Below are 15,623 nucleotides of genomic sequence, written 5' to 3'. Positions count from 1 at the left end.
TGAGCAAATAAAAGAAAGGGAAGAAAAAATCGCCAAATAGACACGCGCAATAAATTGAAATAATAATAAAAAGAAAAAAAAAATGTTAATTAAACGAAAACCACTCGCCACATGCAACACGCAGCGTGCACCATGCACCATGCAACATGCAACATGCAGCATGCAGTTTGTGGTCGCTGGTAATTAATAAAATCCCAGACTGAACCGCTCAAAGGACACTTCGGGGAGCTGGCGACGCAGGCATCGCATTAGCTGCAACATTTAATATTTGTATTATTCAAATACCCTAGAGCATTCAGCAAACATTTTATGTTTATTGGCTTTAAATATTTGTCCACTGTCTGCATCGCAAGTAAAGCTGAATGAATCCTTTGCTACTTTTATGCAATATCACGCACGAAATTTGAATACTTTGATAAGGTAAATATTATAAAATAAAATAAATAAATATAAAAAATTAAAAAAAAAAAATCCAAATAATTTATTTGGATTGTTGCAAAGTATATTTTTGACACTTGTGATTTGTATATTAAATATTTATATATTTAGAAATATATAAATTTATATCTTTATACATAAGTATATATTTTCAATAAATTTATAAATTTGTATATATTTTTCGTTTCCTATTTCTTACATATAAATATTAATTTTTTTAATAAAAAAAATTTATTAAATTAAAATTAATGAAGGCGCTCCAACTGCTCATGCAAGTGGACATTCCCTAGTCGAAACCACTTCTCTAATAAGAATTAGTGCCTTTTTTATACGCAACACACACCACGCACACACACACACTCATTCACTCACACACATGGATGTATATTTGGCATTTTTCTTTTTTTTAGACTGGTTAACTGTCAACCGACCATCAATCTATTGGCTGGCCCCGGGGCGCTAAGCTGGCCAGCAAATCCCCAGCGTGGCGGCTAGAAGGAGGTGCGCTTTACGTCTGGGGCTTAACGAGCTCAAAAGCTTCAAACAATGGCGCAGACACAATAAAGGGTTGGCAACGCTTTGAGCTAAACGTGTTCCCTTTCATCTGGACACCGGGACAAAAGCTGGACACGGAGTATATCGGCGCTTCAAGCTACAAACAAACTGACTGAGCGACAGTTGGACAGGAGACAGCAGACGGGAGCAACACAGGCAGCAGCAGCTGCTAAACTAGTTGAAACTACTTCAGTGTAGACGCACTCGCGCCTTTATTAACGCACTCAATATTCAAATAACGCATCGAATTACTTCCGTTGGCTTTAAGTTATGCAAATGAAAAAGACAGGAAAAAATAATGAAGAGAAAACTATGAAGAGCTCTTCGGAGAAAAATATGTTTAACAGGGAATAAAGTTTGTTAATTCGCGGGAATCTAGGCATAAGTAGCTGGTAACAACTTTAAATTATGAGAATCGCAGAGAAGGGTGTTGTTTCATTATAATTTCTACTCAAATTTAACCAATTTTAGCAACCTAGGCTCGCATTAAAAGCAGATTTCCTCAGCTGTATGCTTTTTATAAGCACTTAAATACATAATATATAAATGTATAAAAATGTAATATTTAAAATAAAAACAACTTTCCAAACTTTTGCGCAAAAACTACAATCATAAATTACACTCAAAAAAAGGTATATATATTTATATATATATATATATATAAAAGGGAATAAAGATAATCTGCAAGGTGCAGCAAAGCTGGAAACTTTGCCGTTGCCAAGGTCTTTTCACTCCGCAATGCCCATTAACCCCTAAAAAGTATTATCTGTGTATGACTAGCTGCTGCATATGTGCTCATATTTTAGCAGGAAAGAAAAAAAAAACAGAGAGAAACTAGTGGCAGAAGAAGAAAAGAGGAAAACTGTCAGCCATGGATGTGTTCTAAAACGCTTGTCAGAAACTTTTTCAGTGCGCTGCAAGGTGCATCGACAGCGATAAGTCATATAGAATATACATATATAAATATAAGGGATATATAATATATACATATGTATGTATGTGTGTAGAGATCTGTGAGAGTGGCAGGTGCCAACTTTGAGCTGCAAATAGAATGCAAAAGTTTGATATATATACGTATATAATAAATGGAAAATCACCCGAAAATAGAAAAGTCATGTTGGCATATGAATTGCGTAAGCCAAAGCTAAATAGAGAAAACTTCCCATCGAATGAAGCGACAAACGCAAACAACAAATTTTACAACCCAATGCACTTGGCAGAGCATTCAAAATGAAACAAAAAACAAATACGCGAAAAAAGAAACAATTACGCATTTAATATATTTTCATTTGGCTGAGCAGAGACGCTTTTGACTGCCGAATTAAGGAGTGAAAGGGAGCAGGAAACTGGGTATAGGGCACAGGACACTGGCTGCAGGAGCCGCTGTAGGTTGGCCAGTCGTCCTGTGCTGCCATTTTTTACTTTTAATGAAGCGCAAGAATTTCAGCTGGATAATTTGTTAAGCGCAGGACAGCCAAAAGGCAAAAAGCCACAAGGAGCCAAAGCGCACATAAAATAACTAAGAAACTTGCAATCGGGTCGCAGCCAACTACATAATACTCGTTCACGATTCAATATCAGCTGAAATATGGAGAAAGTCGAATGACTTGGCTTATAGGTCTGTAAGTGTAAAGTTAATGTGAATAGGAGAAGTTGGTAAAATCAGCTATAAAAGTCTTGTTACTTGACTTGCCATGCCTACTTTTTTATATGTAAGATCGATTTATAAAGTAGGTCTAAAGTGATTAAAGTCTACTTTAATATTTAAGAATTTAGTCCCAAGATCTGCCTTTCAATATGTATAAACCCAATATACTCTATACACATCACAGGCGAGTATACTATATAAAAACTTAGAACAGCAGCAGGCACAGTGCAACAAGGCTACAGACAGGCTGAGAGAAAAGGGAAAGAAGGCAGGCGAAGGCAGAGAGACATCTAGGGAGAAAGCGAGAGTGAGCGAGAGAGTAAGTAAGCCGTTGCTGAAACTTTGCGCTATAATTTGGCTTATTTCAAGCCAACAAATTTATAGAGTCCAAATGCAAAATGGAGCGCTACAATTAGCCGAGAGAAACAGAGATAGAGAGAAATAGATAACAGACACATGCAGTCAGAGAGCAGAGAGAAAGAGAGGGCACGAGGGTGAGGGGGGAGCATGCAAGATAAATGACACGCAAATGCCAAGTGGCAGATTTTCATTTTTAATTAAAAGCCCAACCAGCATGTCGCTTCATAATGCATTACAATAAAACATAATTAACAAGCTGAAATCGAGCCGAGCTGAACCGGACTTGGTCACGCTCAGTCATCCTCACACAAAACACACACAGTCACACACATATATATCTACACTCACCTGTTGTAATGTTGTGCATGAAAATCTCGCGTAGCAGCAACAATTCATCCTCCGGTGCGGCGGTATATGAGCCAAAGACATCCTCCTCTGGCCAGACTTCCCTGCAAAATGCAATTTATAATCATAATATATATAGATAAATAAATTAGTATAAATATACATATATAAATATATATATATGTAAGTATATATGAATTTAAAGCTTTAATGTTTCAAGTTACGTTAGAGTTTGGAATTTTATTTTGCAGGCAACTAAATTTAGTATTTAAGAATTTATGCCTGAGTAAGTAACGAATCAAGAATTTTAAACATCTTGAAATATTGAAAACTAGATTTTTGAATCCCAAAGCTGGATAATTATTAAAAACATATGTAAATATTTCCTTTTTTTTTTAATAAACAAAAATTAATAAGATATATTATATAATAATATATGATATATGTATGTATAAATAAATAATTAAATAAAATAATTGTAAAAAAAAAATTGTATATAATTTATAATGTATTTTAATATTGAAAAAAAACATTTCTTTTGTTTTTTTTTTTTTTTTTTTGATTTTATAACATAATAAAACATAATAAAAATTTTTTTTAGAGGTTTACATTTATTTTTGTTATAATTTTTACCATTTATCTTCAGACACATTTAAATATATATATAAGAAATATTAATTACTTTATTAAGTCAGCCTCCCCTACAAATACCAAAGACAATCAATTAAATCAAATGCTGAATATCAGAAAATATTATTAAAACTGCTATGGATAATGACCATGCATACATTTTGTAAATATGCATGTGTATATGCATGCATAAATAAATATGTACATACTCAGTGCAAAGCAATTAAAGCAAAAACATAATTAAATCAACTACTTTCCACAAGACAAAAGGCAGAAGAGTCTGCCGAAACACAGCTGCTGCATCAATCCAATTAAAAACTCGCTCTAAAAGCACACACGATAAAGTCGACCTTAAGCCATGGCCTATATCCCAGCAACAATAACAACATCAACAACAGCAGCAATTACAACAACAATAGCAATTTTTTTGTAATGACAATAACCAGCGTGCACATCATGTTGCACGCTGCGTATGCTGGACATGCAACAAGCGGGGCTTTTAGCTTTCACAAAATGAAATTGATGCGCTTAAAATTGCGTTAAAATTTCTCGTGTTGCACACAGACAGAGAAAGTTAAAGAGAGAGAGAGAGAGAGAGAGAGAGAGAGAGTGTGTGATATTCATACACACGCACAACAAATAGAAAGCTGGTCCACTGGCAATGGCAGTTGCTTGCATCACATGCTAGCTGCCGCACCGTGTTGCACTTGGGGCCGCATTTTTGGTGCAGCACACAAATAATCCTTGCGTGTGGCAGTTGCATGTGTATGCGTGTGTGTGTGCGTGTGCGGGTGGGTGTTGGTGTGCGCGTGTCTGCAGCATACACCAGTTGCAGGCTTTGCAACGTTGTCGTTGCTGTTAATTTAATATTTGGAAGCAGCTTAATATCCAACTACGCACGCAGTTAGAAAGCAAGTAGAACAGAGAGAGAGAGAGAGTGAGAGAGAGAGCGAACGAGAGTGAGAGCGAGAGATTTATCGACTTGCAACATGCTTTGCATCGTTGGCTGCCTCACCACTCATATCGTTAGCTAGCAGGCAGCGTGGCAGCTGCTGTGGGAACAATTCAGTTGGCGCCGCGTTATGTTCTGCTACTGATAGCGCAACTTATGTTTGCCACCGTCAAGCGCCAATAAATTGAAAGACATGCCACACACACACACAGTTACCGCGCTCTGCCGTACACCCTCATAAAAAGTATTTGGTGAACATTTTGCATAACAAATAGTTTTCTGGTTTTGGCCAACTGCTAATTGCCGCTGGCCCTGCATCACGAGTTCATTGGTAACTTATGCCACACACACTCACACACACACACACACACACATTTTAAATATATATTTAATGCACAACTTTTGCACTTGCATCCTGGCTAATTAGCAACAGAACTGGGCACCAAATATGGTTAATTATACAGTTCAGGTGAATCGAATGTGGGTTATTTGCGGAATAACGGGCCAATATGGGACCGACAATGTGGTTCACACGAACACCAATTGCAATCAATAATGCTTGCGATTATAGAGTAAAGTTATATATTATTCATATAAGAGGATATATAATAATACTACTGAAGTGGTTTCTACATAGAGAAGTTAATAAACCAAGCAGAACATATGCAACTGCAACAGAAGCGAATGAATCTATGTATATTTATTATTTAATAAGTATCCAGATTGAAGATATAGTGACTACAATGCATTGTACATAAAATTTGTAAAAATAAAATATTTGCAGTTTTATCTATAACTTTCTTGATTTTTGATATGTACGTATACTCACACCTATTCAAAAGGTCATAATAACGATTCTAGTTTAGAATAGTTTAAGGTAATCAAATATATGTGATCACAAAATTTAGCAAATATAATTTTGTATTTTTCTTAACTCTATGTTGATCTGGCAATACTTTCACAACTTTAAGTTTATATTAAATATTTTTAATTTATTTTTAAAATAAATATATATAATAATAATAAGAATACTTGTAACAAACTAAGAAAAAAAATTCCTTTTATAATATTGCATAGCCCGCGTTTTATTGGATCCTAAGTTATTGCCACATAGCTTGATAAATTGGCTAAACATGCTCTACAAGCCAGCTTAAAAGCTTTAAATGCAAAGCAGCGACTGTCAACATTGCAACATTGCTAAATAAGCGAAGCAGCTGCAGCAACAGCAACAGAAGGAGCAGGAGGAGCAGCAGGAGCAGCACCAGCAATAGAAACAACAACAACAACAACAACAGCAGACGCTGCTGAACATAAGCTTAGTTAAGAGGCAACTGGGCAAACGCTGCGTTGTCTTCGTTTGGTTGGGCGGAGGGTTTGGGCCTCAGCATAGCCGACTGCGAGTTGCAGCTTAAATGAAGTTTGAATAAACATTTTGCGCATTTACTTCACTTAAAAGTTTTTCAAGCTGACATTCCAGTGCTCGACGCTGCCATTAAACCCGCCGCCGGGCGAGAGCAGCAAAAACCAAAACGTTTTCAGTTTCTATTTTATTTTCGTTCCTCTTTTTTTTTACGCTCCCTTTTATTTGGTTATTAAAATGGGGAGGAAAAAAAATAGTATATATACATATATATATGTATATACATGGAGTATGACTTGGCAAGTATCTAAAATGTTGGTAGCCGCGCACAGACTCGGGATCTTGGGGTCTTGGGGGCAAGGGCACTACCACTAGCTGGCACTTACATGCCAGGCCAGACACATATGCAAGCAGACCATTCGCATGTGTGTGTGTGTGTGTGTGTGTGTATGGGCCACACTCCAGTTTATTTTCAATATTTTGTTTACCCAAAAATTCTTCTCGAAGGCAGCAAAAAACATTTACAGCACAACAACTCCCCCTCGACCTCAAGTGCGAAAAAGTTGCAGACAAAAGGCAGTCGAGTGGGTGCTGTGGGTGCAGCGGGTGCGCATTCAGGGTCTATGCATATCGCATTTTAATTTATTAGCACAAAAAGCGTCTAGACCTTTTTAAGCTGCTGCTGCAGCAGCAACAGCAGCAGAGGCACCAACAACAACAACAACAACTACTACCAACTGCCGCTTCATACATTTTAATGCAACAATTTCTTTGGCAACAATTAAAATGCACATAAATTTAAATGAAGCATTACAATGGCTACATTGCGTATACGCCATGTAAGGCAAACGAAAATGCAAACGGCTAGACAATCAAGGGAATCTTTCATTCTATTGTTCCGTTTCAATACAAGTATATACAACTGCGTATTTTAATTGGAAAACAAGACAGTTGCTAGAATAGCTGAATACCCTGTAGGTAGAATAATAGCAATGTAGTGCTTAAGCTGTGATAAGAGATACAAATATTTGAATTAGGTGCGATAGTAAAGAAGTATATAGCCGACTGGAAGCCAATATTTATGGATTTTAATCGACATTTATTAATTTTCTTGCGTTTAATTTATATTTATCTATTTGATCTTATATATATCGATTTGAATCAAACAAATATTTAGATTAGGTGGGAAAGTGAAGTAATATATAGGCGACTATATTAATATATTTATCGATTTTAGTCGATATTTATTAATTTAACGATATATTTTTAGTGAGTTCAATCTATATTTATCTATTTTATCTAATATCTATCGTTTTTAGTCGATATTTGTTGATTTCTAAATATATATTTTTCCAGTATACAATTATAATGTATCGACTGTAGTCTATATTTATCGATTGTAGTCAGCAATGTTATATTGACATTTATATTAATCATTTGTATTCAACACTTATCAATTGTAATCTAAATTCATTGATAGTAATCGACAGATATTGATTATAGTCGATAAGTATCAATAGTACGATATTAACGGTATTAAAAATGTTGAGCAAATAGAAAGCGACCTTTGAATTGTAAACGATATAAGAAAATTTAGTATAACTTGATAATGAAAGTACATTCTATTAGAAATAAGTTTTCATTTCATTTGTCATTACAGTGCCTTCTGCATATTTCTTAGGTACAAGGCGTATAAATTAGTCATACCACCAATTACAGTCATCTAATTGGACGCTCGCAGCATTGTCAACAATTGTTGCGTTGTTTCAAACAGCATGATTCTCGCAATTTAATCCCCGGCGTGCAGCAGGTGGAAAGTTTTAATGATATTTGATAAATAAATGACTTGGAAATATTTAAGCAACATTTCGATAGCTGCTGTCAGACGACAACGGCCTTTGACAGCGAGGACAGCTCGCATCTTGTGTGTTTGTCAGTGTGAGCGAGCGGAGGGAGTTGAAACACGCGACGCGAGCGATGGTAAATTATTTATTTTCACGTAATTTTCCCAGCACAAACAATAAACATTGATAGAGAGAAAGGGAGAGAGAGAGAGTGAGAGTGTGAGAGTGTGAGAGTAAGAGTGAGGAAGGCTTAACATAATTGAGCTGGCAATTAAATCGAAAGGCTGCTCGCCTTGAACTCAACTGTGGTGCGGCGCGACCAGGAGCCAACCAAAGCCACTGACACAAGTTGATGGCGCATAATGAGGAGCAGAAAAAGGAGCAGAAACAGAAGCAGCGGCAGCAGCGACAGCAGCATCAAGAGCTGAACAAGGAATTCCGTGCCCTGGCTGCTATTATCTGTCAGAGCAACCGGAGCCACCTGGGCAGTTGAGTCCCCGTTGCGTGGCTACCTTCGCAATAAATGAAAACTATTTAATTTAAGCACAACAGACAGACAGACAGCCAGAGGGAGAGCAAGAGATGGGCAGACAGCAAGGACAGTTTGAGCCAGAAAATCGCTGCACAAAATATGAAATTCGCATTAACCAAAAAACAACAAAAAAAAAACAAAAAGAAACGCATAAAAACGATATACGAAAGCAGGAAAAGCTCTGCCAAAAATAAGCACAACAATAGCCAAGCGACCCGAGCAGCTCCCACATTTTCTTTTTACCTGACTTAATTTATTATGTGAATTTTCTTTTGTGCACGGCGAACGCTGACGCACAATGGCGGCCAACAGTCAATGTCAAGTTATTAAAGGTAGAAATTTTCCAAAGGATTACGGCAGTGCTGGAGCTTGTTGCTCCATTTGAAGGACACGGAAACACAAGTAAGGACACTCACCTGGCAGCACGCAGCAGGGCAATCGCCGACTCCAATTTAGCGTTGCGCAGCAATTTATTTATGCGCATCATGCAGTCCTCGCTGCAAGCATAAAAAGGATATACATATATATATATTGCATTTTTAAAAAGGATTCTTCCCTTCTCATATACATTAATGCTAACTCACCGTTGATCGTCGATGGACTTCTCCAAGGTGGCATCAAAGGGCAGCGGCTGCTGCTCCTCCGGCAACTGCAGCTCTGTGGCCAGCAGCAAACTCACCTCCGATGCCATTTCAGCCCATTTGGTGGCCAGCTCCTCCTGTTAAGGTAGCAAAAAGGTAGAAGAGCTTTAAAATATGAAAAATAAGCCAATATCCTTAACTCTATACAGTTGCCTTTTCATAAAGTTTCGTCTGCTGCAGCTGCCTTGACGAATATGCTAATTGACTGACATAAAATATAATTTTAAAGAGCATATATATATATATATATATATATATATATATATATATATATATATATATATATATATATATATATGTAGTATATGCCGAAAGTTTCTCCGCTTATCATTATCATTAAGACTTAAATTGTATTAAGATTTTGGTAGATTTTATTATTTTATATTTATCATATATTTTAATCCATTTTTGTTGTAAATAGTTTGTCTAAGTGTTTAATAGAACTCATCTTGGATTATAATCTATATGTTTAGCTATGATCTAAAATAACCGAATGAATTCATATTTATAAGAAACTTTGAGCTATTAATTATAAATGTAAAAAATGCTGAGTAAAACTTGGTTTTATGAAACAGTATACAAATTATGAAACCATATATACCACAAAAAAAAAACTCTATTATATGATACTATGCATAACAAACTTTTCATTTTGCATTTTTCACATTTTTTAATTAATCACAACAAAGTATCTCATAAAAATATCTATACATAGTAAAAAATTCTATATGCATTTATGCAAATAAAAAAACATTCTCTTTTGTTCCATTGATTGCGTTTATAAGCCGATTCTATTCATACCGATATTATTTTGTATATTTAAAGTCGATTTAGACAAATTATGATTATAGATAAATCTTTTTTCATACATTAATTAGTATACATTTATAATAGTTGACTTTATCAATGAAAAGCTAAAAATATGCTTATTCTTGTCTCTCTCAATATAAAACCCAAAAAAATATGTAACAGAAAAAAAAAAATGTTAAACAGCTGCTGTAAAACCCAAAACATTATAGATATTTTAAAAAAGAAAATTCAATTACATTTAAAATGTCATAAATGCAAAGCTTAAATAGTGGAGAACAGACAGCTTAACCACTAGATACCCTACAGAAAGGCAAAGCAAGACAACTTGATATACTACTACTATATTTTTATAATCCAAAAAATATTTATTTCAAATTAAATTGTTAAGCAAGCAAAAAGTCTTAATGGGATTGAAGAGTTATATATTTTTTATAAGGTATATTGTCATATGAATATATTTATATATTGTAAAAAACGTTTTTATGCGCTTTCGTTGCTATTGACAAAATTTGTTGGCCTGTGTTAACATGCTCTTATCGAGCATGTTAACAATATATGCACTATATCGAAAGCAACGCTATTCGCAGCATATTTTCAAATTGTAATCCCATAAACATATATAATATTTATATGTATATATAACATATGTAAATGCGCAAAGCCAACTGTGAGATTTTCATTTATTTTCAACACATTTTGCCATTGTTTTACATATATATAAATATATATAATTTTTATTCATTTTATTTCGCTTGTTATTCTCTTTTTTCTCTACTTTTTTCATGATATTTTAACAGCATTTATAGAATACGGTGCGGACAAAAGCTGTTCAATATTTGTGAATTCGTGCGTTTAACTTGTTTGTTGGTACTTTAACAAATGTCGCACACACACATTTCACAAATTAATTGACGCACAAAATATGTGTATCTATGTGGGTGTGTGTGTGTGTGTGTGTGTGTGTGCGTACAACAATTGTTACAAGGCACAAGCAAAAGCTTGCATGGACTGTACAAATAAATATGTCAGAAATTAGCACAATTGATGTTTTCCTTTTTTTCATTTTTTTGTGTAAAAAAAAAAAAAAAAACATAAAATAAAATAAAAATAAAGTACAAACTGAAGTCCGTCCACACCGTTCGAACCACACAAAATGGCGGCAACAGAACCGCACAATGTGAGCCTTGGCGCAGCTGTGGTTAGGGGCGTGGTGGTGGCCATGGGCTAGCTTGTATGGAGATTGCAGAAAAACGAGCCAAGTGTTGGCTCTGGCCGGAAATCACGCTCGACGGCGCTTGTAACGCGTCAAAGTGTTTAAAAAACACAGCAGCAAAAAGAAACATAAAAACCATGGCACTAGCTGAGTTTATTATTCATGCAAGCAAAACAAAATATAAGCAGCCATAAAGCAACACATAGTAAAAAGTGTTGTTAAAACGCGAATTTCTGTTCTAATTGCTAAGCTCTCTAAGAGTTTTGCAAGCTTTAAATTTTATTATGAATGACATAAATTATAAATAATATTATATACGATATATGCGAAAATTAAAAAATATAATATACCCAGAAATATAATCAATCAAAACTTGGCTGGTTTTTAGCTCTAACTGTGATTTCAAGAAAAAACAGAAATACAACGATCGCTGAATTTGGCTGAACGGGTTTGTGTCTTAGATGACTAGCTTGTTATCATACTATAAAAGAGAGACAGAGATAGAGTCGCAGATCGCTGCCTTTTTGCTGAGCAGGTTTGCGTCTTAGATAATTTCTAACTTTTTATCACACCATGAAAGAGTGAGAGAGAGCGATAGAGACACACGCATTTAACTATTGCTTAAATCATTTTAAGCTCGTTCTCACACCATAACAGCGAGAAAGCGATGGCTGTTGCTGAAAGTAATGTGGTGTGTTGCTGAGTGAGAGCGAGACAGATGAGGTCTTTATATTTGTCAGTGGACTAAAAATTTTCGTTCTGCAAAAGTACATTGTGAGAGACAGCACAGCGGAAGTTTCTTTAATAAGCGCAGTTGTAGAAGTATAAAAAAAAAATAAAGTGAACCCTTATAAAACTTTAAGGTCTCTTCAGCTAAAAATATTTGTCAATCCGGATTATTTGACCTATTTACAACATATTTAATCAAATTTGTTTATTTTTAAATTGTAAAGCAAAGTTGAGTGCACAGAAAACAAAATAATAAATAATAAAATAAACAAAAGAAAAGTCTATAACAAAAGTCGGTTGGCAACAAAGTTATGCCCCCTCTTGATAAAGAACTTTTGCAAGCCCTGCAAGCTGAAAACAGATTTCTAACTTATTTTTAATACACTGTGCAAAAGTTTGTAAACTTTAATTGACTTGGAAATATTTTCGAATCGAATCGTATGGAAGATTAATGTCAATCGGAGTGTGTATAGAGCGCTCTCTCTCTCACTGTACGCCATAATAAATAGTCGAAGTGACTAGAACATAAATAAATAGAGGCGAGGCCAGTAATTAAATGCAGCCAACAGTCGCGGCGTTATCGCGACTTTATTTTATTTCACTTTTAACCATATTTTCAGTCAATTAAATTTCATGATCAAACCTATAAATCTGGCTCGCACTGCCCCCGTCTTTATGCTAGACGACAATTGTTTTTTGACCCCGCTCGCTGCTCGCTGGCTGCTGGTCGCTTTTGGAGCTATTTGTTTTAAATTTTATTGGCAATTTAGAGAATATTTTATGGCGCACACAGCGGGCCAACCAGCAGCTAACAGCCAGTGGCCAGTGTGCCCAGTTCCCAGTGCCCAGTGCCCGGCGGGCAGCGCCCGCAAGCCAAATAATGTCATTTAATGCAGCAATTTATTTATAAGCATTAAAGATGAATTCAATTTTCACCGACTTTCGACTCACCTCCGTTGGCTGTTTGGATGACTTGGACGGTTTGTTGGATGTCTGTTGCTTCTTCTTCTTCTTATTTTTACCACGACGTTTATCCTGAACAACGACTGCATCCTGACAGAAGCGCTCCATCATTTTAATAAACACATTTGCCGTATCCACCACGTCGCGCAGGAATACCCTGTGGACAAAAGCACAGATTGGTTGGTTGGTTACTAAATCAAATTATTGCATACACATGCACTAATTCAATTAAGAAACTATATAAAATAAATATATATGTATATTTATACCTATCTGCATGCTACATTTATACATGCGTATATACATAAATGCGGCCATACATGCTGGAAATTCAATTAAATGAGCCAATTGCATTTTATATGCACAACAATATTTTATCTTATTTCTATTGCTATACAACAACAACACTATGTTGACTTTCCCTGAATCAATTTATTGATAAACAATTTAACTTGCCAATGAAGCTTTGAACAACGTTAGTTAATATATAACAATTAAATAACTAAGAACTTCTGCTAAAAATACACTCACAAATAATATTAATCATGCCTTTAAGAACTTAATTAAGCGCATCTGATACCACAAATCAGCTTAAAGTCAGGCCGAACCCAATCAAGGCAACATTTCCATACACAGCAGCAGCTCTCCCTCACTCCCACACTCTCTCTCACTCACTCTCTCTCTCTCTCCCACTTCTCTCCACATTTATTGAAAATCATCGAGCACATTAAAACGGCCAAGCAACCTTTTGCCTTAGCTTAACTAGCCCAACTCAATTCGAAGGATGTCGTTGACTGATGATGTGGCTGAAGCCGTTGCCTTTGGCCCTGTCAATGCCGATGACGCCTCCAATTAGCAAATTAACCTTAAAAGGGAAATTGCGAGGAAGCAGCAACGTGAAATAAAATAAAAAAAAAAAATTGTGAAAGCCAACAAAATGCCAAAATCAGCTGCCGCATAGCCAGCAATGGGCAAAACTTTGCCATTGTTTTTAGTCAAAACCTAAAATAAAAAACATGAAAATAAAGAAAACAGAAAAAAATAAAATGCTGAATAAAAAGCCAACGTCATTGTGAACGTCAATTTGTTAAAATGATTGATTGCCGTTTGAATAATGAAAATCGCGCGCGTCATAGAAGAGGACAATGCAAACAAGGCAAAATGAGGAATACCTATTGATGATAGGCCATGGTATGCCCATTCATTTGCATAAACTCGCAAAGGACAGAAAGTATTTCATATAAAAGAGCTGGCATGAGCAGGAGTCTCACCTAGCTAGAGCTATCGATATATATCGATAATGTAATCATATATATAAATTCTAGATAGTATTTGCCAACATCATGAAGTATAATCTGCGTCTGGATGGAATTAAGGGTACAGTTGTAAATATTTTAAACATAATAAATACTGTAGATGACTATAGACACCCTTAATCGATATACATTTTCTATATAGAAATAATCTAAATATATCAACTAAATATTTCCTTTCAAAATATACTACATATTGATAGCCAGATAGTCTGTTTCCAGCTAAAAGTTCTATTTTCTGTTTGTCAAAAAAGTTTTATCGATAGTAGTCATCGATTGGTCAGCGAACTCTTCACAAATCAAAATTCATTTTGTCATAATCGATTAAAAAGTATCGACATTGATAGCATTTAGCACTTTTCCCTTTGTGCAGATATGGTAAATAATACAGACCACTTGATACATTGAGGTAATAGTTTATTACCATAATAGAATTCATTGCTTCTCGTAACCCACAATCTCAATATGCAATTTACTCCAACGGCAGTCTAGTGAATAATATATAAACCAACTCAGAAGTTTTTCCCTTCAAGTCTATACGTTACAGGGTATTTAAACTGCCAAATTACCAAACGACATCAAAAAAAAAATTATCGGATAAATGCGTTGAATGCGCGGCTATTGTTGAAATTCCCCTCAAACATGATTTTGCAATATTTGCATATGTGCGGGCATATCCTTGTGCACGGGGTCCTTTGGCGCGCTCTGTAATTGCTAGAGCTGATCGATTCGTGGGGGCCCCACTCCCAAATATAGCACATATAACTAGTGCAAATAGTGTAGAGAAGTGTGCGTAGCCCAAACATACCCTGCATGGCAGACTTGGGAGTTATTTGAGTGTGATGAATTACACGGAATTTTTGTATTGACTTTAAGTCTTAGTTCTGTTGCTTATATATTTAGATTATCATAATACTATTTATATAATTTTGGGCTCATCAATCTCTAATTATCAATACTTAGGGTATTAACAAGTTAACACTGTTTGGTTGCAACATTTATGCAGATTCATTGCGAATTTAAATAGAGCCCGCTAGAAACTCGCAGAATAATCCAAAATGCGGTCAATATGCCGCAGGACGAGCCTCGCAGCTTCTGTCAAGGGAAATGCATTTGTAATGAAATTGGTTGTCGGCACACACACACACACACATACAAACACACCCTTCATGGGACAACCACACTTTGCCCAGAGGTAGCGTTAGGTAAGCAGAAATTCGATGTAAAACTCCGTGAATATTTAGTCAATTAGCAAAGTCAAATATATCAAAGATTTTGTAATTGAACATA

At 35.5% G+C, this 15,623-nt stretch overlaps 1 protein-coding gene across 1 annotated transcript in view; it reads right to left on the bottom strand.

Annotated features, from left to right (window-relative positions):
- timeout (circadian regulator timeout) overlaps positions 1-15,623 on the bottom strand; it is an 87,996-nt gene that overhangs the window by 49,853 nt on the left and 22,520 nt on the right. Inside the window, exons 8-11 of the mRNA XM_018113367.3 lie at positions 13,009-13,177; positions 9,249-9,382; positions 9,081-9,161; positions 3,350-3,450 (exon numbers count right to left, since the gene is read on the bottom strand). Of these exons, the coding sequence (XP_017968856.1) occupies positions 3,350-3,450; positions 9,081-9,161; positions 9,249-9,382; positions 13,009-13,177 (485 nt within the window). The remainder of the gene's footprint in view (positions 1-3,349; positions 3,451-9,080; positions 9,162-9,248; positions 9,383-13,008; positions 13,178-15,623) is intronic.

The sequence above is a fragment of the Drosophila navojoa genome, chromosome 2 (assembly GCF_054131105.1).
Source record: "Drosophila navojoa isolate 15081-1374.11 chromosome 2, UAZ_NAV_1.0, whole genome shotgun sequence".
NCBI lineage: Eukaryota > Metazoa > Arthropoda > Insecta > Diptera > Drosophilidae > Drosophila > Drosophila navojoa.
The sequence above is the reverse complement of the archived record's forward strand: the minus strand, read 5'-3'. Positions and strand labels throughout refer to the sequence as shown.